The sequence below is a fragment of the Mandrillus leucophaeus genome, unplaced genomic scaffold (assembly GCF_000951045.1).
Source record: "Mandrillus leucophaeus isolate KB7577 unplaced genomic scaffold, Mleu.le_1.0 Scaffold994, whole genome shotgun sequence".
NCBI classification, from domain to species: Eukaryota; Metazoa; Chordata; class Mammalia; order Primates; family Cercopithecidae; genus Mandrillus; species Mandrillus leucophaeus.
In genome coordinates, this window is record NW_012110852.1 from 281,090 (window position 1) to 306,794 (window position 25,705).

Consider the following 25,705-nt stretch of genomic DNA (forward strand, 5'->3'; position numbering starts at 1 on the left):
ACAGGCGCCCACCCGCCGCCGCCGCCCGACCGCTATGGATCTATTCGACTTTTTCAGAGACTGGGACTTGGAGCAGCAGTGGTAGGTGTTGATTTTTGCCTTCTCCTTTGATGAGCGAGTCTCCTGGCGAAGTCTGAGGTTTTCGCCTTTGTTAAGAGGAGCTGGAGCTGTCGTGGGGGGCGCCCCGGACTCCCTCCCACTTGCTCTCAGCCACCTCTGGCCCCGGCCGCGCTGACTCCTAGGTCGGATGCCAGGGTGGGGGGAGGTGCGGGAAGAGGGAGGGATGCGGACCCTAAAGCGTCGCTTTGCGCTCCAAGTCTAAAGAGTTGCATTTGGCTCACATCGAATTCGGTGCCGCCCGAGAGCTGAACCGCACGACCTCCCAGGCGCTTTTCTCTCGGAGCGGCTCGCGGGTCTGGCCTCCTTGAGCCCCGGATGCCGCCCGCCCGAAATGCCTCAACTTTCCAGGTGCCCAACGCTCGCGGCCGGCCATGGGGGAAAGGCAACGGCCAGGTGCCGCCGGCTGCCCTCTGCTTCCTTGGTGGCCACCGCCCCCGCTGCCGCCACCTCCATCCCTGCGCTGCGCGGCGCGCACACCTTTCCTTCTGCCGACTCAGCCCAAGTTCCCTGCACTCCTGGGTGGAACAGCGGCTTTGGGGGCCACCACTCAGGGGACCTTGGTTCGGGGCCGACTTCGGCGCTTGGCTTTCAAGACTGAGGGTTTTCGGAGTTGGCCCCCAAAGTCCGCAGCTCTGATGTCAATGCACATTTAATTACCGGCTGGACCCCCGTCGGCTTCCCACTGGGAGGCAGCCGTAGTTTTTTGTAATGGGCATCCAGCTCCGATTCAAAGGTTGAGTCAGCTCTTCACAAAATACCCTAAACTTGTCGCTGAGACATTTTGAAAGATGGTAGAAAGGTGACTGGGGAGCTGGAAAGTTGTTACTGTCTTAGAGATGTGCGTGCGCGTGTGCATAAATACTGATATACATATCTATTAACTTTTTAAAAACTTCACTTACTACAAACATTATCACAGTTTATTTGTCATAGTATTTAAACATATCAGATTCCCCCCGCAGTCTAAGGAATTAGATAGGGAGGGGGCGCAGTGGTAACCGCTTAAAATTGCATTCTTGGTTATTGCCTTTTAAAATGTATTTAGAATGATCTGTAGTACCTACCAATAGTGCAAAATCTTTTGCAATGTTAAACTACTAGCGGCCGTTGGTTATGAATGCTGTGTATTTTTACAAGGATTTCCCCTGTTGATGTGATATTTTAGGCAATTTCCTTCTTTAAAAAAGGGTCATATGCTTAGCCAACAGCTTCATTATGCCAATCATGCCTCCTTTAGTTGCAAATCCAAGATAATCAGAACTTAAATACATTTTATTTTACAGCAATTCCGGATAAATCCTTGAAGCACAAATTATGCTGTGTCAGTATTAATCTATAAGGCGTTTTTGATACCACGGTTTTATCAGCTCTGTAGAAATACATTGTTACATTAAAAAATGCTGTTATTTGAAAGTAAAAATTACAATAAAATTATTGCTCAATTAGATATGCTCCTGCACACAGCCTTTACTCTGCTTCACTAATTTATTTTGCAGACAACTGATAACCATAGCACTACTATTTGCATACAATTTGCCTAATATATGGTGTGGGTTACATCGTTAATTTAACAGACATTGTTATAATTAATTTCATGGGTATAGTTCAAATGTTAAACATATACAAGGTATTAGGTTTTTAGAAACATTTTTTATATTAATTCCGGTTTAATCTTATGCATATGCAATTGCATATTTAAAGGGGATGGACTCTTTTATGTTTGATTTCTTTAAAAAAAAATGATAGGCTCCCTCACCCCTGTGGGAGGCTTTCTTTTTCTTATCTTAAGGAAAATGCAAAACCTTTTTTTCCTCCAGATCCCTAACTGAGCCACATCAGTTAAGGAGCATAGACTTGGACACTTCGAGAATATTATGTGAAATACTGATTAATTAGTGTAACGCATCTGCATAAATAAGTCTGTCCTTTCCCTCCGTACATGATCCAGGAAAATTTCTCCTTCTTACTGCTCATGAGTGGCACACTTCGTTATGCATCTCTGTTTATAAACATTTGTAATGTGGTTGTGCTTCTGTGTTTTATACAGCTCCACAGAGAAAAGGAAAATAAATGTGACAATAGTGGATGAACTAAAAAGCTTGACATTGTCTTTTCCCACTTCTCTTTGGAAGTCCAGAGCATGCCAGTTACATATTCATTATATGTTTACGTGCCTTCTTTGGGAGTAAATAGCTACTTAAAGTGATGGCCTCCACTCCCCACACCCCCAACCCCCCAGGAAGGCCAAGAAAGGAAGAAAGACCAGCAAAGTTAATGATCTTATTTACCTTTAATTTATTCTTAACATTCACTTGTGGAGCAGTAAGCTCTGAGCTATCTCTACTGCAACCCTAGATGTCTGACAATAAATGGATCAGGACAGCTTAAAAACGAACTCATTTTCCTAGACATAACATACAAAGGCATATGTGTTATTTGCAAACATTTGACTGTAACAAACAAAAAGTGTGTGCCCATTTATAAACACACACATTTGTTAGGACAAATGTAAATGGAAAGGATGGAGTACTAATGATGCTGCAGTGTGCATGTTATGGGCAGTGTTTGGGAATGCTCACATGCCTAATGGAACATACCACTGGATTTCACAAACTGCAAGAATAACTAAATGGGTCATGCTCTGGACTCGATTAAAGGGCCAAAGCTCAAGTTCTTTAAGATTCCTGAATGAATGAGCAATGTTCACCTGAGTTTGAATTTAATATAAACCATTCTGTGAAAGAAAAAAGATGGCACAGATGTCTGTCTGTGTCCATGAAAGACATCACTTGCTCTTAAAGAAAAAGATAAATTTAAAAAAAATCCAATTTCTTCATTTAAATCATTCCATAGTCTTGTTTTTGGTAACCAAGTAAATGAATTATTGAGGTGACTGAAGATCATGTAATGATGTCATTAATCCCCAGTTAAGAGGGGGAAAAAAAAAGCAAATTCAGAGGGCCTTTCAGTTCTGTAAGTACCTCCCACCCAGTATTGATTAGTTATTGCTTTGTGACAGGCCAAGGTTCTTTGTGGGGATGCTTACCTTTCCTTCATTGGAAGGAAGGAAAGGAAAGAAAATACAGAAAATACAGAAAGGGACACATTCTTAAAAATTAAAAAAAAAAAAATGAAAAGAAAACCACCATGATAGCAAAATCAGAACGTTCAAAAGCCTAGTTATAATTGTAAAGTGATTGTGACAGTGGCTGGCTTCTCACTGCAAGGGACAGCATCAATTGTTTGTAGTTTTTATGTGATGTCTCACAAATAGCCTAATTAGAGGCAAGCTTGCAAACGGGCAGTTATACAGGAAGAGACTTAAACTCACTAAACTGTTATATAAATAGAAAGTTCAAAGGTCTGTGTGGGGCTGTCAAGGCTGAGAAGGGGCCATGTGTCGGCCAGGCTTCTCCTCCTAGGGTAAAGGCAGCCCCAGGGCCTGCCCCAGCAGTCCGAACTGCACTTTCCCCAGTTTTCCTCGACCTTACGAGGGCGGGGCAGTACTGCAGAAGGGGCGGGGGGCTGCTTTCTAGACAAAAGTGAACTGTTTCAGCTCCAGCCGGGCATGGCCCATGCACTGCAGCAACCCGGCTGCCTCCTCCTGTTCTGTGAGCACAGGTCTTCTGAGGCCTCGTTAGCTACAATCCTCCAGAAGAGCGGAACAGGACTGTTTATGGATGGGAAGGTGTGGAGATGGGGGGACACAATCTTTGCCAACTTGGAGATGCTAGGGCTGTGGTGGGGTAAGGGGAGGGGAAGTCCTGTTTTGAATAAGGCCTAGAGATTCCCAGCATTTCTTGGTCTCTACCTCCATCCATTTATCTTTCCCCTTTTCCCTCTGTGGTCTCTTAAAAGGCAGACTGCCTATGGTCTGTTTTCTTTGCTAGTACAGTATGCATTCTCCCGTGTGTTTGAGCATTCATTCAACAAACCATTTGGGGTTGTGTTTCTTAAGGGAATGTGTGGGTAGGAGAAATATAAGTTGGTGAAATTCACTAGTAAGGTCTCCTCTGCAACTCCCCAAACCCTCCAAAGAATGAAAGCTCTCAGTAAATCTTAAGAGGCACATCTATTGGACACCGAAGAAAATTATCTCATGGTAGAAATCAGCTTAATGATAAATGAATTGTTTTGCTAATGATTCAGTCAAGCGTTTAACAACTTTAAAATATACAGATCAAGATAGAAAATGACTGCCTCGAAAATGAATCCATCATTATAGACATAAATGAGATTCCATACATTTAAGCATCCTGTAGATGGATACAAATTATATTGTATTTAAACAGGCTAATTATTACTGAATAGAAATGGTTTTAATGTACTAACCTTTAACATGAAATAAATGCCCATTATTCTTAGCTAAGATTATTTTTGCATGCAAAATTTGCACTTATTTAACACAATTTCAAAACTGTAGAAGTCCAATGAAATGGCCTTCTCTGGAACAATTTAGAGCTGTGGCCTTAAGAGCTTGTAACTATAGGTCATACCTCAAAGAGGAAAACTGCCATATACTTGATTAGCCTGTCATGTAGACAAAACAATTTTTGCTGCAGTGACTACATTTTTTACTTGTAATTTTGTTTTTCTTTTTCTGATTGCTGTGGGATAAAGAGAGATTTTAAAAACTTGCTTACTGATAAATGGAAAGAAATGTTACTGATTAAAGAACTCAAGACCAAACTTGAAGAAACCTTTTTGAGTGTGTGTGTGTGTTGTGCGTGTGTGTGTTTCACCTGTGGTGGAACTCAACATTATCATTGCTACTATAATTTGAATGTTTACTCTGTGCCACAAGCTTGGACTAAATTCTGGAAGGACTCAATTTCATTTAATCCTTCCAACAACTTTCTGATATAGGACCTGTTATGATCCCTGTTTTACAGATGAAGCAATGAAATCACACAGGCACTCACTCAGTGATGCAATCCAGGTTTCAGCATAGATGGAGCTGACGCCAGAGCCTGCAGCATCAACAACTGACATTTTGTCTGAACCTTTCCAACATGTGGAATGCTGTTCCACATGCTATCTCATTTGATCATTGTGAGTTAGAATGTTCAGGTGTTCTTGCCATTTTATTGAATGGCAAATTCAATCTTAGAGAGGTTGTGTGACACATGTAAGTTCACACAGCCTGTTGGTAGTAGAGCTTGCTCAGAAATCCACATCTGCCTATTTCCAAGTCAGGTGCCTTTCCACAAAAGCTCGTTGCTTATTATTTATTGTGTGGGTCCGAATATTTATGTAGCTGTCACTGAAACAAATGGATTGGATTGTGTATGTTGTACTTGTGGAAAAAATCTGTGGAAATACCATGTAATTTGACCAGCCCTGGAACTCTGTTTTTTCCTTTTAATTAGAAAGAGAGCAGTCTATATACTGATACAATCTCTTAGTATGTCATTTATGGAAGCCCCTTTCATGAAAATGTGAGAATGGAAAATCATGTGTGTGTGTGTGTGTGTGTGTGTGTGTATGACAAATCTCAGGTCCATTTAAATCTGAATGCTCAAATTTTGAAGATTTGATACTTGAATATAAAGAAGACCATGGTATACTTTTTGGCTCATTTGGAGCCTCAAAACTGGAGGTGGGAAGTTGGTAACATTTCATTCCAAAGCTTTCTAATTTACCACTTGTGCTAATTGATTGGACCCTCACAATAACCTTAAAGGTTTGTTAGGATTGGTATTTTAGCTTCATTTTGTAGATAAGAAAACGGAAGCTCAGAGAGGTTAACTTACTTGCCTGAATTTACACAGTAGGTGAATAGTCTTAGAATATGTGTTTGTTGCTCTTTTCGCTGTATCATCACTGTTGCATTAAGTTGTTAATATTTAAATATCCACGTTGCTTCCTAGAGAATGGTGTGTCACTCTCTGGCATCATTTAGCATGGTGTTTTTCCATCACAGGTACTCAACAAACATCTGTTGATTGATGTTACTGTCACATTCAACTCAAAGACTGTTCCATGCAAATGCAGGTCTCTTTCAAGGATAGTTGCTTAGTAAGTCCTGGTGATAATACTGTACCTCTGCCTGTGTGATCGTATATTAGTTATTTGTAATTCTTTTAATGTCTTTTAGCCAGTCTGATCTCTTTTGCAGAAAATAAAGAGAATAACCAATGGTTACAGAAGAAGATTAATAGGAAAAGGCAAAAATAGTATTCATGTAATTGGCATGATTTTAAAAAATAGAATTTCTATGAATTCCAAGGTGTGTTTAGCCCAGAAGAAAAACAAGAGGAAAGAATATCTTTTAAGGTACAGCATTATAGGAATTAACGGACTGGTATTGTGTCTCAATCTGCATTGAGAACATTAATAAAGAATGTGTAACAAAAATCTGAGGGAAAAATGAGTGGCCGGAGGGTTGGGATTCCTCCAGCTTTCCTTGAGTTTCAGTCTTTATGACTTGTATTTCATGAGAAGGCTGTTTTTCTACTTAACTACAGCAGATCCACACCATAAATTATCATGACTGTTAAACAAAGGTCCAGCCCTAGGTTCTTCTAATGTAAAACTTTTATGTTACACTTTAAGGAAATTTTATATGCATGTTCAAAGCAAGGCACACTTTACACCGTAGAGAGGGTGATGTTCTGAATTGTTGAATTTATTTTAAAGTAAATCTTTTAGATGACCTTAGCTCCTAACATCTACCTACTTACTGAGCTCAAAAAAAGTTGTCTGAGAACTGAAAAAAATGGCATGATTTAAGCAAAGCTGACAATAGCACTATAGCTAGAACCTGATTTTGATTATGGATTGCTTAGTTTATGGGATGCTGTTTTTCAAATATACCTGTGTATTTTGCTTCATTTGAAAAATAAAATCAGCTAATGTTTCAAAGTAATCTTTGATTTGGTTCTTCAGTAGGTACTTTCCCTTATATGAAGGTGTAAAAGTCACACTTTGAGGAATAAGCTAAGGAAACAAGCTTTATTTTCATTACAAAATCAAAATCACTCATCTGTTTATTTTTCCAATGTTTCTTTTGTTGGAGAAATAAAAGACATTACTTCCATCCTATGAAGAACAGTTTGTTTTGTTAGATTTCCAAATAAGAGTTCTCTGCATCATCTACCATCTTCAATGAAAACCAGATCTCAGTAGCAGATACTGGTTCACTTGGTGACCTTTATTAAACCATTTTCCTGGAGTCAGTTTTTGTGTTTTGTAGGCAATGTATCTCCTGGAAATAAATAGCTTTGAAATGGTTTCTTTTTTGTATAAGTAAAAAATCATATGCTACTTGTCTTGTAGTGGTGCTGCAATTGAAATCTCAGCTTTAACAATCACTGGAAGAAGTTGTTTGCTAAAAGTGTGATGTCTTCTTGGTGTTTGGATTTCTAGTATGGTTTGATCAAACCAACCAAGCAGATGGAATGTATTGTTATAAGGTCATTTTAACCTTTAAACTATGGCAATATGTACATGACACCCTGACTATCTGTTGAACAATGAAAAATGCAATTACATAGACTTTATTTCCCCAATCAGGATGTCAGTCAACTAATGTTTTAATAAATTATTTTTCAAAGGACTGATTGTTTTCATGCCAGGTCGGCACAGCCACAGTGACTAAATTAGACTCAGTGTGATGGATGTTTCTGATGAAGTGCCATGGAGAGGTTTCATCAAGTTGCTATTATTTATTTGCTGCCAAAGTGCTTGGCTTTGGTGTGTAGATGTTAATCAATTCCTAGAAGCTGGAGTTTTAAGGCTGGAGGGCCCCTTTGAATCATGTGATCCAAACTCCTCATTGTACAGGTAAGGAGACTGAGGCCCAGGATGGGAAAATGACTTGCCCAAGGACATCCAGTCAGTAATTGGCAAAACCAGGTCAGGAGCCCTTGTACCCTACTTCAGTGTTTGTCATCTTTCAAGAACTGTTTGTATTGCCTACCTACTCTGTGCCCAACACTTTGCTAGTCAGTCATTTTTAGGGAGAGATAAAAGGCCCGTAGAAGATGACCTCTGGCCTCGCAGAATTTACATTGAAATGTATAGTTAGCATTAGGGAAATAGTATGACATGGACTGTAAGTAAAATAGGAATTCTGGGAGAGAGAGAGAATGCAAGCTAAGTAGACAAAACAATCCTGGTCAAGGCCCATGAAACTCTTTTATCAGTATTAGTACAGTTCAGAGTGAAATGGAAATCCAGAAATTTTTATTGTTTAGGGGACCAGGAGCATTGAATACTAAACGTAAGACAATTGACTTTGGACCCTGAATTATCTGGTTTGACAATAGCTCACATTCATCACATAATTGCCTGAGTCCTCTTTTGCTGTGTGAATGGAGTATTCTCATTAACACAGACAAACATTTGCTGAGGGACAACCACAAAACTCTCCCAAGAAGAGTTTTGGAAACATTCATGCAAACATTCTTCAAAGAAATACCAAATGAAAATGTGGTTTTTTTCTGAAATAATTGAAACAAGTGTTTGTAAATTGGTACAGTTGCTGGCAAAATGGCCATTTTTCAAAAGAAGTGTATAGTGTAGCTCTTGAGATGTTCACAAATACATTGCTTCTTTTGCTTTTTCTCCTTTTCTAAAAATATAATTAACTGTTTTGTTTGTTAGGTGTGTACCAACATTTTACCATCAGTATTTCTTTTTTCCTAAAAAGTGAGTTGGTGCCTTGGTACTGTGTGATTGGTGTTGACATCTGTGTTTACGATTAGCTGTTTGGCCACCAAGTAATTCTTTGCCTGGCTATGTCATTGTGCAAATCTCAGCTTTATCTCTGGGAAGCTGCTAGGGAGCAGCAAACCTCCTGCCTCCTCTGCCCCTCAAACTCCCATACTCCTACCCAATCTGCTCAGATGCCTCTCCTCTGTGCTTTCATATCTTCCTGAGCTGACTTCCACCTGGGCTGGATCCTGCTTTCTCCCTTTCCCAACTCTTCCCATGCACCTTTGTTGTTGTGAGTGATGAGAATGTGTCTTTTATTTTTGTGTTCCCAGTGCCTGGCCCAGAATAATGACCTAATGCTGCCAGTCCCGAGTGCAGCATCATTCATTTATTCAATTCGTTCAGACACTATGCTAGCTCTTCAAAATATTAAATCTAGGCGAGAAGACCTAAAAGCAGTATTAATAATAGTAATAATTTAAGCTAATAATTAGAGGTAACATTTCCTGTGTGACAGGCTCTGATTTGTGTTATCCTATTTCTTTATTTAACAGAGCAGGAAACTGGGACAGAAGGGTTCAGCGACTTGCCCAAGGCCATACTGATAGTATGTTGCTGAGCTGGAATTAATCCACAGACCATGTGAATCCTTAGCTTCTCTGCTAATCTATAAGGATACCTAGGATAGATGCTATAATAGCGGCAACCGCTGCTTGCACTGAGGCTCTGTAGTGGACTGGGCTAATGAGGACTTTACCACCCATCCTTAGTATTTACAAATTGGGTTTAAGTTCATTACCAAATATGAGGCATGACTTTCCAGATACCTACTCCAACAAGAGACACACAAGTCTGTTCCTCTTTGGTGTAAGTGGCAGATTCTGTGCTTGGGAGGAAGGTATACTCATCCATAAGCCTGAACTTAATTCAAACTTGACAAGAATGTGAGCTCATTAAAGGTGGAGAGTTTTGTTAGTTTTATTCACTGCTGCCACTGCAATGCTTAGAATAGTGTGTGGTGCACAGTAGGTGCTCAGTTATTTCTTTACTGAATAGGTAAATGGAATGATAGACAAAACCTGCTTAATACTTTGTGTGATCAAATTTTTGAAGAGATAGCTCAAGAGGTGTAAGAATGAGGACCAAGAGAAGTGCTAAAATCACAATGAGCAGACAGGTGGGTACAGGTAGGTGTGTCGCCTTGCCTTCCGTACATACTTTTCTGAAATAGGACGCTTATAGAAATGTTATAAATTAAATGTTCTTTATGTGCATCTTACTTGCCAGGAATACTGTAGGGAAGTCTTTGTTGATGAGCAAAATCTCTCCCAAACAGCCCTAAACTTATCAGATTTGTATACAGCATTTTTAGATTTTAGATTTTTGTGTACAACATTTTCTTGTCATGACGTATACCTACATTTAGTATCTGCAACAGTGCTTTAAGGGTAATTGTGCAGCCTTAAAAAAAAAGGTGTAGCAACTTGTTACCATCCCTGAATTGTAGCTTTCATCTAGTACAAAGAGGGGGAGAACAGACCTTCAACATTTGCTGTGTATTTTTCTCCACACTTTTGTAACATTGTCTCCTCTTAGCTAGATGCCTTGTTTGCTTAATAGTTCCTGCTTTGGAGGCTAACCTGGGATTTGAATTTCCCTAACATACATTTTTACATTGAACACATTTTCTATTTATGTCTCTGGAGAATTCAAATTACAATTTCATACCAAGGATATGCAGAAAAGTTTCCACACGTGCTGATTTTTAAGAAATCTGTAAGATAATTTGGTAGGGAAAGAGGATTCGCATTTACAGAGGATTATGGCATATACTTTACAAACATCACCTCATTGAACAAGGACCCTAAAAGATAAGGGTTTTCACCCCCATTTTACAGATAAGAAAGATGAGGATCAGAGGGGTGCACCCCTAACTTTCTCAAAGTCACATGATTAGCCAACAGCAGAGCCCCAAGTTTCTTGGACCCAGAGATCACATCCCTTCTGCTATAACCTGCCTTCACAGAGTTGAAGATGAGCTGATAATAGAGTTTGTTGGGTACCTTCAAAGTACTAAAAGTAATCTGGAAAAACACCCCTGAATATTATTTTATTATCTTCAAATTGCAGAATTAAAGGTAGCAGGATGCAGGTCCAGAAGATAGACAAAAACATGAGATGACAAGGAAATTTAGGAAATTTTAGTGAGAGTGAAACACCCAGCCAGTTAAGTGAACCAGACTTTAAGGTACATACTAGGAGGACAGACTGTAGAGAATTAATGGGTCTTTAATAAATTGGGTCTCATAATCAGAAATGCAACTTATCTGAATATTAGTTACAGATCCAGAAAAAACTCAAGAGCCATGATGGACCTTATAAAAAAATAACAGTTAAAAGTTAACTATATCTCTTTTGCTACAATTAGGCATTTCGGCCATTTAGTTTTGAAGTTCTGTAACAGTTTAAATTTCAACAGTGCAAATGTATTCAGACTGTAAGTGGTAAAACTTCCTGTCAAGAATGATGAAGGCTGTGTTCATTGTATTCTGATTAGCATCGTACTTAGAAATTACAATGAAATGCCAATGAGCACTCTAATGCCATTGAAAAAGGACATCCATGACACACGTCTGCCATACATACTTTGGTAAACAATTGCAGTGACTCATATACCTTGAACAAAAAACAGAAATTTGATCAACCTATTTCAAAAGGCTTGAAAGTTAAAGCGAATTCTAAATGTAGATTAGTAGCAAATGATGACAGCTGAGCCAGCATTACCTCAGTTGATTAATTTATAAGGATACTGGTCAATGATTTTACCCAACAGCTATGCATAGTAGAATCCTAATGGGATCTGTCTGTTAAAATTACATAAAGTAGGGCATTTGATTTATTTCATAGTTTCTCAGAGCTCAATTTTAACTTCATACAAATAATGCATTAGTCACCCAGGATAAATGACATGCTGAATACAGTTGTGATTTTGTCTGCTTCTCATAATCAGATTTAGCAAAGGATTACATCTGTCTTCGTAGTTTAGTCCTATCCTAAACATTTGTAGGTAGAGTGGGATCTTTTCTCTTGTTTCATATCTCGTTAGATGACATCGGACCATCCAGCCCTTTCCCTGCCTCTGGGTTTCTGGAGTGTGTAAGGAAGATTCACTGATTTAGGGGTAGTACTAAGACCTACCACATCAAATAGAAGGGTTTAAAGACATTGCTACTCTAAATATATCATTAAGAATATATCACTATCTATCTATTTATATATTGCTGAACTATTTTATTTCATTTTTGAGATTTGGTTACATTCTTAAATCTGGAGTACATATTATTATAAAGCTAATTCAGTAAAATAACACTTAAATCATTCAAATGCACTAAAGCAGGTGAAAATGTGGGGATCACCAAACTTTGCCTAAGTGCCTATACTCCAAATCATCATCTCCCTCACTATTGACCCTGGGGTTGGGAGAGTCTTTTCTTTGTGTTGTGAATGCTGCAGTAGCTGCTCCAGGGATGTACATCTCTGAGCCTTACAGTGTCAACCCAAATGTGATTTCAATGTCAAGATCTGGCTGACTTTTACACTCTGATCACCATTATTTCTGTCTTTTAGTAGCTTCATTGCCTTAACGGAGGATGGAAAGGTGAGTTTGCCCAACTGAAAAACTTTGAAATCTGTTCGGCCTACACTTGCACACCAAAATTAGAAGAAGGGGGAGGTTTTAAATTTGTGGCTGGCTGGAAATATGTGGGTTTATATTTTTAAGATGTAAAAAATATGATTAGGAGAAAGTTCTCAGAACTTCATGGACATCATGTAACTCTTAGAAAGTAAGGTAAATGATAAAATATGGGATAAGTTTCCTTAAATTGAACATAATCATAAAAATTCAAGGCAAAGCAACATATTCTGCAAAATTTATGAGATTTGAGGGTGGGGGAGAGTTTGCAAAGCTTGACAACCTCCAGTGCATCTGACCTGGCACATTCCTGTTGGTAATGAGAACCTTATGGGGTGCTGGGCCTCGGTTTTCTTAGGCAGGGCCTACTCCCCGAGGGTATCATAAATGATACGCAAGTCAGGAACTTCATGGCTCATGGCATTTCTCAGGGATATTTTAGTTAAGCTGTCCTACCCAGCTACAGTGGCAGAAGTTGAGAAGAGGGCCCACTTATAAATCTTTATTGAACTTTAATTAATTAATTATTTGCCATTGTTTATAGGAATTTGAAAGGGAAAGACATATTGAATGACCATGCCTATCTGACTTTATAGAAATGGTCCAGGTTCTTGGGGTTAATGTGACTTTTATTATTTGATAGTCATGCATTTGTTTAACAATGGCAATAACCAGAAAACCACAGAAGTATAAATACCAGTAATGAAAAGTTCAATGCAAAGAGGGAAAAAGAAGAAAAAAAAGTGCAATGCCAAAGTTAGGACTGTTTCTTCTGGTGTTTTCTTATGTTTTGTCTTCCCTTTTCTTTCCTTTTATTCCCACGTGCTGTGAAAGTTTGGAGTTGTCCACAATCTCATTTGTGAATTTGGGCCTTCCATCGTAGGATGTGTAGGGTGGTCAGTCACGAAATGTGTATTTGTAAATATGTGTTTGTTCAAAAAAGTCTTACCACCCGGATTTCCTGAACATAGTTCTGATATAGCTTTATTCTCAAAGGACTTCTAGCAGTGATGCTACATTTTTGTGGTGACAGTTGGAGGCAAGGAAATGTCCAAGTTGAATTGGTCTACTTGATGTTGATCCTTTAACTATGAATGTTTACTGCCTTCCCTGGGAACCTGGAACTTAGCCAACTTTAACAGCCATAGAAGACAAGCCTGATGTTACTTCTAAATACACAACCCTCAGTTCTCTATCACCTACCCTCCTCTTTCACTATCTTTTAAATTCCTGATATTTATTCATATAAACAGTTTAGTAGTTACTGTTTTATTTGATTCCTTGAATAGGTCTGACAGCATTTGGAAAAAGACAGTTTATGATATGGGCATCATGGTCTTATTTCACTGTTGTCCTTTTAATTGTATTACTTACATCTGATAAATTTTCAGATTTTTTCTACCCTTTATTAGTGATCTAGGATACTTATGGCAGTGTTTTGAAAGGTGAGAAACACAACACTGCTTTCTGAATTTTTTCTAAAGACTATGGTGCATTTTATGAGAGAGATGTTTAAAAGGTTGTTATGAATGAGACAGCCTACACTGAATGAATGAGGAGATTGGACAAAATGAAACCTTATTTTAAAGGAAAAATAAGCCATTTTTACCTTCCATAAGTTTACTTTGAAAGGGTAATAAACAAATTGTTTCCTCCCTGGAAAAAAGGGAGGAAATAACATTTTCGGGAGACAGAAGCCTTTAATATCTTGCAGGCAGTTTTATTGTATTCTGAATTTCAGGTCCAAAACTGTCGTGGCTAATGTAGATTTATGAACCATCATTTAAAAAACTCCGAGGAGCCATCTTGCATTTAAATTGTCGAATTATTAGACCTTAATTTTCAATGAAATAAAAAGACACTAGAAATTCTGGGTGTTTTGCTTTAGCTAATAAAGCCATACTTGTTTCTATTTCCAGTGTCTTATTTCCAGTAAGACTGAATTTTCATAAATAGACAATGGATAAACAAGCCTTCTTAGCTTTAGTACTGATACTTTGTATCCCTCCATTATTTATTAACTGGACTCATAAGGCCCTCTGTGAGCTACATGTTTTTCATAATGATAGTCTCCCATTTAAAAATAGAATTGTAAAAATCATAAAAACTATAACAATATAAAAAGAAATGTGATCAATTTTTATGAATCAGTGTGAACTAATTTCAGTGGTGTGCAGGCAAAATGGTAAATGCAGCTATGGCTCAGTTCTCATGCAATGTATGATGTGTAAAGAAGAAAGGAGAATCTACCATTGGTTCTTTGCAACGGTTGCTCCTGATTCATGTCCCAGCAGTGGTATAGAATCTTATAACTTCAGATCTGCAAAGGTCCTTAAGGGGGATGAGAGTGAGGCCAGCCCCTTGTTCAGTCTCCCCACAAGTAGTTATCCAGCTTCTGCTAGCCAGAAACCAAAAACAAAAACATGATGAGAATGAAACTACCTCCTATGGTAGCAAATTTCTTCTCTTTTGGATAGGTCAAAACAAATTCCATTGTGTGTGGGCAAAGAAGCCTTCTTTGAACTTCCAGCCTTTGGTTGCAGTTCTGCCCTGGAGACCACACAAAATAGTCTAAGCTCTTCAGTTCACGTCAGCCCTCCCAAGGTCAAAGGACAGCTTGCCTATCTGTGTTCACTGTGTTCTCATTTCTTAGGGCAAAACGTCCCAAGCCAAGCTTGGAGAGACTTCAAGAAACTCTGTCTAGATATGCAGGTGGGAGGTGGCTGGGCCCTAAAGGCTCTAACTCTATTTTTAGGTTAGATAGAGCAGGGAGAGGCGTCTTTATCTCCTGCGTATAAACTTTTTCAAGGGAACTTGGGCTGAGAAGCAGATATTCAACAGTCTTTTCCCAGGAAACACCCCTCCGGATATCCCCTCCAATTGCCACAATATGAGAACCCCAAAAGATCAAAAGGTTAACAGGAATGTTTCCAGGAGGAATCAAATAACTAATGTTGAAGCCTGATGCTTCCTGTGAAACCATACATCTCTCACTGTCACCATATTGGCATATACTTGGTAGATGACAATGGCCCTCAGAGTTGAGCAACTACTGCACATCAGACACTCATCTGAACGCCTTCCACACACACACTATTAATACTTCCAGTAACCTTGCGAAGTAGTAGGCAAGCTTATTGCCATTTTTATGATGGGGAAATTGAGGCCCAGAGAGGTTGAGTCACTTGCTTAAGATCACATAAGTAAGTAGTAGAGCTGGGATTTGAACCCTGGCACTGTAACACTGAAGTGTGATACAGCTTCTCAGAGATAAGTCTTGAGATGTTGCTCAACGTTGGCCCCCTCTGAACAAGCTACTACTTGGATGTTATGAAAAGCCACTCTTCTGGCTGTGACGATCGTTTCATCCTGTAAGGGGGAGATTGGGTCCTAGTATTATTTATTCCACTCTGATACTACATCATTGAATAGCTACATTCTCTTTGCAGTCTATTTGGTAGCCGAGCACCAGCTTTGTGATGAGTAAAATTTTAAGTATAGTGCCTCCTGAAGAGAGGAATGGTCATTCATTTATTCCTTCATTTAACAAATATATTCTGGGTGTCTACCATTAGCCAGGCACTGGGGATATCATAGTGATATTTGTGTAAATGGCCCCTGGAGTCAGACCATTAAATACTAAAAGTAGAACAAGCAGTGGGCAAAAGTCCAATGTTTTTCTAAGATGCCACAGATCATATCTGAAAATCCTTCTGGTGGCAGAGATTGTGGCACTTTAAGATGACAAAAACAGATACCCATTGCCCAGTCCTACCCAGCCTTCTCTTCAGTACCACGGCCCTGGTTGCTTCATGCTGGAGATTTATATGAATGAGATCAGCATAGGAGATGGAATTTGTCAAAGCCATAGCAAACCCACTTCCAATGAAAGGGCTTGAGTCATCTGTCATATAAGGAAATGCATGACACAGAGCATCTGGCTTTCTTTGTGGCTGCCAGGATGCCAAGCGGACCCAACACTCCCTTGAATGATTTTTTGTGTCTAGTACTCATTTTTTTCACTTGTTGTACAAGAGGCATCTTAAGTCAAAATCGAGCCCTTAATACATTGTACCACATTGTTGATTACTGCAACCTTTCAGGCATTATTCAACAAATCATTTCTTGTACTGCACTATTGATTAGTTATTATAAAACCCTGAATTCAACTGTACATTATTGGTTCTTTTTGCCAAAGGAACTCTAAATTAGAAAATAATTTTTTCAAATACTATTGTCACAGCTATTAATGGGGCATCCCAGGATGAATAGTTTCTTGCTACCAAATATCTTTTATAAATATTGCGTTTAAAATTGAGACTCGAGATTCATCTTGATTTGGGGGGAAAAGTCTATTAAAAGGACTTTTTATTCCATTTTGCTTTGGTCTGGTCTTGGCACAGGAGTGTGGATTTTGCTAATAAGATCAAACAGAGCCAGCTGTTTTCTTCCAGAGAGCCACCTTGACTATCAGTGTGGGTGTCAGATGACAGCCTTTGTGGTGAGAAGTTTATTGTATTTACTTGGGCGGTGGTCTGTAGTATTTGCAGTGCTTCATTGGCATAGTGTCTCACTTCTGCAAGAGAAGTTATCCACCACCGTGGGTCATTTACTGTCTGTCAGGCGAGACATTTATAAACCAATGTCCTTTGTGCTCTGCCCTGAGCAATGACCCCACATATGATTGAGCTTTGATGGAGAAAGGAAAAAGTGGTGTGTTGTGTTTGGTCACTTTCCATTTGAGTGGCAGTTACCTGGTAAAATTTAAGGTGGAGGAGTATGCATGTCTTGTGTTTAAGCAAAGACTGGATGACACTTATTAGGAATGTTGCAGAAGGAATTCCAGCATTAGATAAAGGTTGAACTAGACTACCTTTGAGGTTATTTCAGCTGCTGAGTTTTTATGATGCTTTAAAATCCTTTAGGAGAAAAGCTGCAGTGTAGGTCATAGGCTGTGAATCCTAAGCTTGAAATTGTTGGAAAATTTTGCTCGAATCAAATCACATTAAATTCACTTTAAATTTTAGAAATATATAACTTACAATATTTTGACTGTTCGTTGGGGTAAGGGGGAGAATAGGAGGAAGATTATTACAACATAAAATACAACAAACCATGAAAACAACATCATACTTCAAAATTAAATTTTTTTTCTCAAAAAATTAAAAGGATTGGGAATCACTGACCTATATATTGCCTTATTTTTCTTTTTGGCTCATTTGTGAGCTCAACGATTTGAGCCTATTAATTACTGTTGCCTCCTATTGGCATTTTAACGGCACCTTATATAAATAGAGGCAGTGAAGCTAGTTGCTGCTCTCCCAATACTCCCCATTTTTTGCATTTCTGACTTAGTGCAGGGACCCTTCTCCATTTGGTTGTTGGCATGCTTGTTACAGAAGTCAGTTAAGTATTCTTCAGGTCAGAAGTGAGATGTTAGCATTCTCACAATGAAGAATGTATGGTTTTCTCTCTCTTATCTACTCACTTTCTGTGTGTTTTAAAAATAAAACCTAAGCATCTTATTCTTCTTTGTTCATAGCATAATGGAATAAATATTACAGTCTTTGAACACATTCTTAGTGAAATCACTTGCAGCAATTTCTAGTGTTTGGTTTGTACTAGATATCTCCCACTCATGTAGACATGAAAATAATACAAAGCGGAAGAAACTACAAATGAAAAAAGAAAACCAAAAAGAGTGTTTACAAATTCAGGGAAGAATCTAAAGTATTCTTGTGCTTATGCATTAAGGGAACATACTATGCATGTGTCATCATTTAATGACATTTGAATGTGCCATTCAGAGACCCGAGGAAATAAATTAATAAGAATGTTTATCTGTGCATATATACAGTATGTATATATGCATACATATGTACTTACATACACACTGTATATACACACATATATACACACATATAAAAACACATATGTAAGCTAGTTGTAGAGTCTAGGCTTTTGTGAAACTTAAACTCTTAAGATATATGGTTCTAATACCCCATCCCACCTCTCCCCACTCCATATATACAAATAACCTTTCTTACTCCATTAGCCTTTTGGTCTGGTTGAAGGCTGTTTTGTCTAAACATATTATGACATTTTGTTTTAAACATTTTTTAGAATAAAATAATTAATGCTAGCTGCCCTGAACATTTGTGCATTTAAAAGTAAAATAAAAGTATATAAATCTAGTTTACATCTGAGATGTTTCAAAGAGGGACTTTATCTAACAATTCAAAAACGTACAAAATCCCTTAATATCCAAGATGGACACACCCAGCTGTATTCGGGGCCTGCTGCTTGTCTAGAACTATTTTCAAATGCTTTTGGATTCAGTGAAACCCCAAATGCACATTGCCTCAAGTACTTTTTCCCTCTTTAACTTTGAGACCCCTGTGTATTTGGAGGGAAATGAAATACATATGTTTCTGATTCATTTACACTCATCAAAATGTTTTGTGAGAGCATTTGATGTTCCAGAAGCTTTTGTGAATTTTTGAAAATAAACTTTTGCAAACCTTCCTCACCACTCTCACTGCCACTTTCCATAAGAAAGTCATATTTAGCTGAGGGTAAACAAATTGAAATGCCCAACAGGGTTGAGTTCAATTCTTTGTAGCTTAGGCAGAGTGTTCTGGGGGCTCCAGGTGGTAGGCACCGGGCTCCCACGTTTTTGTGCTGGCGTAACTGGGCTCAGCAGGTCGCAATACTCTTCTGGTTCTTCTTAACACTAGCCCAGCTGTTCTTTCTTTTGGATGCAATAGAAAGAATTTCCAAATAGATTTAAACCGAACAGAGAATTGACTCCTGTAACCAGAACTTTCATTGAACTCTTTGTAGAAGAAAGGCCTTGATCCTTATTTGTTATGTGAAATAAAATGTCTTAAGTGGGAATAACTTTCATATCTCACAGTGCCTTTTACTTCAGACATTAGAGCTGTGTTTATAATTTTAATCGCATATCTACAGTTCATTTTTTTTTAAAAAAATTAAGGAATCTGATATACAGTAATCAGAAACAGTTTTGATCAATCTCTTTCATTGTGGCTCGTGGCTCTAGCCTTTTTTGTAAAGTAATTTGTTTATGCTTACAATTACAAAGCACTCTAATAGCCTTATTCTATAATGACCCAGACAGGGCCTCTGAGAAGAAGTCTTTGTGTGGAAGTCAAACAGTTTAGTGGAGCATAAAGACGGCAGACATTGCCAAGGCCAGGAAAGCCATCAGTGCATGGCCTACTATGCACTGAAAATGAACTTGGATAGAAGCTATCTTAAGTCTGCTTCCTTCTCACAGGGGTTTGGCTTGATGGAAGCAGGCCTTCAGGGTTGCAGTCATATCAGTGCGTCAGTGGGTCACCAGGTACCATTTGCATGGAGCCTCTGATAATGTCACTGTCACCATTCTTGCACCCTGTGACAACACAGAGGACTGGCCAATTACAAACCCAAGAAAGCCTCTAGTAATTATTCAAATTCATGGTACATTCAGGTATAACTTACAAACTGAATGTACCACATTCAGGTTCCACAGCTACCTGAAACAACAACAAAAACAACAACAACAACAACAAACCAGACGCCTTTGCCTTGATCTTGCAAAAAACTTACCCTTAAAAATAATATGTCTACCTTTGGTGGTAACTAACACTGAAGCACATTTCGTGGGAGGTAGTTTTGGTTATCAAGATATACTTCCCCTCTATCTCATAAACCTTAAGAAGGTATTAGAAACAAATTACATTGCATAGTTTACATATCCATATCTCCAAGGCTTTCTATATGTCAATAAAATGCCAATCATCAGATTTGTACTGATGTGAAGTCAGGGACAAAATGACCACCTAACTTCTCAGTTGAGACTACATGGAATTACGTATGAATATTTCAGATAAGATCAGATCTGATCATAAACTCTTATTTTTGTAGCATGCAAGTGTGTGGATAATGTGTAAAAAGGAAGACATAAGTCAAATGTGTTACATCTGAGACTCTCTTGCACTGAGGTTGAAAAGGCATTGCATCCATGAAACAGCCCTTGTGCCATCCAAAAGCACTGCTCCTTTCTTCTCAGTTGCATCAACTTTCTGTGGAGCTCATACCATTGCCAGATTAGGGCACTCAACAGGGGCAGAGAACTTCAAATGAAACTTCTGCCACAGTTCAAGCATTTGTCACCACATTGCCAGTGAGCCAAAACCTTTCCTCTTTGTGCTGATGGCTAAACAAGAATACTCTCACAATCTCCCCTGTTGTTCTTTTTCTAAGTGTGCCCTGAAAAAGTTCTGATGCAAAATAGTCAAATCATGACTGTTACTTGCTTGCCACCTGTCCTGACGACAAGAGGAAACATGGGTTGCACCTACTGGAACTAAAGTCTTCACTTCTTCTCCAAGGATTGCAGGTGCACAGTTCACTATATTTAACTATGTGGGCTGTCCCAGAGGGGGCTTGTGCATGCATTTGCATGGGGCAGAATGATCAGCTCTTGCCTCCAGTCCACCTGGTGATAGGGACAGTTTCACATTATATGTGTATTTTCGGGAACATTTTGTATTAAGAGGTGAGAGTGGACTTTCTGGGCGTGCAATTGTTTGTTTATGGAAAGAGGCATACATTGTGTCTACAAAGCAATAGGGAAAAGGCTTTGAGGGAAAACTTCAGTCCCTTCCTGCTTGGGGAACATGCCGTGGGAACCTTTTACGTTTTCTATTCACTATTTTACTGTTCTAGGTCTGCACTGAGTGGGAGTTAAATTTTAAATGCACATCAGGTCTTTGCAAAGACTTTTAATATACAATTGCTGGTACAGTTGCTTATACAATTGTACAGTTGCACAACAATTACTTATGATTGATGTGTATTTAGATTGACTTTGGCTAGGCAAGAGTGGTACCCCAAAACCCTGTTCCAGTTTTGAAAAAATCTACTTTATTAATATATTCTTATCTTGTTGATATTGTCATATTTATACGTTCATTTCTTGCAACTAAAACCTTCTGGCATATTCATTGATAAACTATTCCAATAACTTAGTATAAAGATCTGCTCTACGTGATCACACACGTGGGCGTGCAAACACTAATAAAAGGAGAAACCGAGGCAAGGAAATCATGCAAATTTCCCGAGGTCAAATTTTGTATTGAGAATACATCCTTGAAACTGGAATTCAACTTCAGTGACTAAAACACTTGCTCTCTGTAGCATCTTTGTGAAATGTAGGGGTGATATATATGCATATATATCATCTTCATTAAGAGGAAAGTGAGATATTTATGGTAGCTGCTAATGTTAATATCAATTTTCAACATTAATAACAAAATGAGCAGAATGAGGCCAATAGATCCAGGTCCTGTATATGATTAAATTTATTTATTTTCATTTTGAAGTGAAAATGTTAAATCAATTGCATGATTTCCTTTGAATTTGTAATAATGACATTATAAAGCATATACATGCACATATACCCCATTCATGTAATTAAACAGATTCATCAAACATATTGTTGAAAAATCTTGGAAATGTATGGGACAGAGGATTAATTAACTCAGAAGCTTATAAACTCTAAAAAGTTTGTTAATCTATTTTCATTATACATATGCTCTTCCATGTACGATTTGTGACAGCTTAAGGACAGATGGCCGAGTAATTTACAACTCTGACTTCAATTATATACCGTGTTGTTCAAATGAAAATAGCTCTCTTGCAGCACAGATAGAGATGTTAGCAACCATTTATAAGAAGTGTTTGGAAATTAGGATGAAAGACAAAGCCTGCTTTGTTTGATTTCATGCAAAAAAATTTAGAATGCCTGTTCATAAAATAATTTCCAAATATTAGTCTTTAGTTCTTGACAGTTTTAAAATTGTGCAAGTGTAAAAGGAAATTATAACTGCTTTTCTTTTCTCTTTCATGTAGTTCATAGCAGATATTTCAACACTGTCACTGCTCCAGAAAATCCTTGGATCCAGTTCCTCCAGATTGAGAAAGGAATGACATACTCCTTAGGGTAATCATGTAGGCAGGGATGAGGAGAATGGTCAAAGAGAGAATTCTGTGTTTTGACTTGTAAAGGCACCCACTCCACCCTAGTATTTTCAAAGTGGCTCTTAGATGTCAGGCAGTATGATTCTCATTCAAAGCCTGGGACACCACAGAAGAAACTGCATCTTGCCACTGAAACTTACTGTTAGCACTTCAGTACTGATGTACAGCTTTGGTTGAAGCCTCTCTCTCTCTCTCTCTCTCTCTCTCTCTCTGTGTGTGTGTGTGTGTGTGGTTTGAAAATTGTATCCCCCTTCAGACTGTAACCTAGTCTTTTAATGTGCATGAAGAGAGTAAAAGTAAATATATGCCCCTATAGAGAAAAGGAGGTGATTTATTTATTGCTTTCCCATTTTTAATTTGCCCATTCTAAATAATGTTCCAGAAGGATTTGTATGACTTAATACTTTCCAGAAAAATTCTATTTTTGTAGGCTAATGGTTCAGTTTACTTCTCAATTCTTCATTGCCTTTCAGAAAAGTACTTCCACAGGAACTTAGCATTAAAATTTGCCTTTTCAAATATACCATATGGAATTCCCAAAGGAAATATTTAGTCCAGTCTCACTCATTAATTTGGCTGTAGAGCTGAGTTCTCTTCCTCTCACAACCCCCTTCCCCAATTTAAAACATTTTCGTAAAGTCAGAAACAGAGGAACTAACAAGAATCTCTGGATCCATTAACATTCAGTCATGTAGAATTTCTCAGAATATTCCCATCGTAAAGAGAACGTAGAGACAACATTTGAATGGATGGCATTATGTGTGTTTTAGAAGCCAGGTGTACAGAGCACTTTTCCATACATTTTATATCTGAGTTACCAATGCCTCATTTTCCAGAGAACAGGCTGTAGGCGGCATGTGTGTCCGGGGACACTGAGCTTGCCTTCCTTTACTAAGGGCTGTAACTGCCACATCACCATTTGGAGTCATGACTTATAAAGTACTCAGTCTTCTTTGTTGACAACTGTTGTGGGCACCTCTCCCTTCTAAGTGTTCTTAAGGAACAAGTTTTGAGAAATTAGGTCAGTTGAATTTTCTAATAGTTTTGGAATGCAAATTAACTGTACAAAAAGCTTCAACTGCGGTTGTAATTGTAGCTTGTTAAAAATGAAAAACAGAGATGTCAGAATTCTATTAGGAAAAAATAATTCTAGTAATATTTTCCTGCTATATTGACCCTGCTAATTGTATAAAAGTAAGTACATCCAAAATTTAACTTATGTGTACGTGTGTGTGTGTGCATGTGCAGGAGAGAGAGACAGGTGTTAGAGCTACCGGTTTGCTGAAGTAATAACTTTCCTTTTCTTCTTTTCTATAACCAAGCATAATATATTAAGAGAGCTTTGACATCACATTTAAAGTCTAAAATCCAGCCAATGTCAATATTATATAGAAAATATTGACTTTAATCAAAAAGGTCTGACTGATGTTAAAGCTTATAAGAACTAACAAAATTGTAACACTTATCACTAAATTACCACTATAGAAATATGTAGATGATAATCTCAGCCCAGTTAATGGCTGATTCTCAATAGATAATGGTCCCATTAGTCAGATGTTATCATTTAGCTTATCTATATTACTTATACATAGTTTATATTTAAATAACCAGAATAGAAGACTTCATAAATACACATTAGAGTTTGGGCTATAGATTTCAACACTATCTATAGATAAAGCTATAAATAGATGAATATTGAATATAGTAATTTAACACTTAAGTAATTTTATAGTATCATTAAAAGGAATGACAGTTGAGCCATTAATTGTAAGGATTTGAAATGTTAGAAAAAACAATTGTGAAATTCACAGAAAAAGACAGGAAGAACATTTTAAACATCATCTATTTTGGAGATGGAAAACAACATTTGATTTCATGTATATATAATGTATCCCATAGTAGGGACCCAGTGTCAGTAGACTGAGATAACATACAAGAAATCTGGAAGTTCTGACTACTCTGTGTGCTCAGGACCTCCACAGGGTACCAGGCTTTACCAACTTCAGGACTTCCACTAGTCTGAGTAGCCAAGGCACACCAGTCACAGCTCAGAGAGACATATCTTTAGGTTTGCTGAAAACACCTGTTTCTGAGAGCAATCATAGTGTAATAGTTTTGACTCAATAAAGTGATCTTCGGTGAGCAAGAAGATCAGTTGGCAGAAATGCAATAGGAAATGTGGCACAAAAAACTTGGCACTCCACTATAAGAAATAACTTTACCTTTGTTAATTCATTTAATCGGTGGATTCTTATGTATTTAATGAGTTATAATCCATTACTATCATTTATTTATTTATTGCTAAAATTTGAGATAATTTTAGATTCATACATAGTTGCAGGAAAGAATATACAGAAGTCCTGTGTACTTTTATCCAGTTTTCCACAGTGGTAAGATCTTGCAAAACTATAGTACAATACAACCTTGTTATTTTTTTGATGCACAGATTTTCCCAGACTTGACCAGTGGGAGCTGTTTCTAGCTGGCTCCTATGTCCTTTTGATTTTTAATCTCTTCCTTAATTTCTGGAAAAAAATACTTCAGGTTCTTCTGGTACTTTTTCTGCTTCAGCCCCAGAATCATTTCTCTTAGGAGCCTAATTTCCTTTATTGGAAAATGGTACTTATAGAATAAGATATAGAACAAAATGGTACTTATAGAAAAGGGGATAGGTATACCTTTACTACCAGAATGCCATTATTTCTAGGCCATCTCAGCAAATAGAGCTAGGAAATATATACATGTATGTGCACATACACCTACATGAACACACATCTATCTCTATTTCTATGTCTGTTCATCTGTATATACAGAATATTAAAATATCATGAGGTTATAATGATCTCACCAATTCCAATAAAACACCACATTCCAGTCTTTCCCCTTTTCTTACCGGAAACTCCCTTCTCTAAAATTAAGAAATTTAGCTCACGTGATCCACAATACACTTAGTTATTTGCTCAATCCAAATGTGCTAACCCCTACCACTGTGAAAAATCAATTCAGGTAAGAGTCATCAATGGATTGTAAAAGCAGTGGGTGAAAGTTTCAGGAGTAATGATATATTTACATAATTTCTAATATTTCCCTACAAAATATTTATTAATTGCAAGGGGAAGAAGTAGCAAATTGGCAGTGGAGAAACCTGGCAGACACCACCTTAAGCAAGTGACCAAAGTGAGC

General features: G+C 38.0%; 1 protein-coding gene across 4 annotated transcripts in view; it reads left to right on the forward strand.

Annotated features, from left to right (window-relative positions):
* The first annotated feature begins 6 nt into the window (after window positions 1-6).
* The window catches only part of AFF2 (AF4/FMR2 family, member 2), a 501,113-nt gene continuing 475,414 nt past the window's right edge, over window positions 7-25,705 (forward strand). For all 4 annotated transcript variants that reach the window (XM_011971246.1, XM_011971245.1, XM_011971244.1 and 1 more), the window contains exon 1: window positions 7-81. In XM_011971246.1, coding sequence (XP_011826636.1) covers window positions 35-81 — 47 coding nt within the window. In that variant the 5' untranslated portion in view covers window positions 7-34. The remainder of the gene's footprint in view (window positions 82-25,705) is intronic.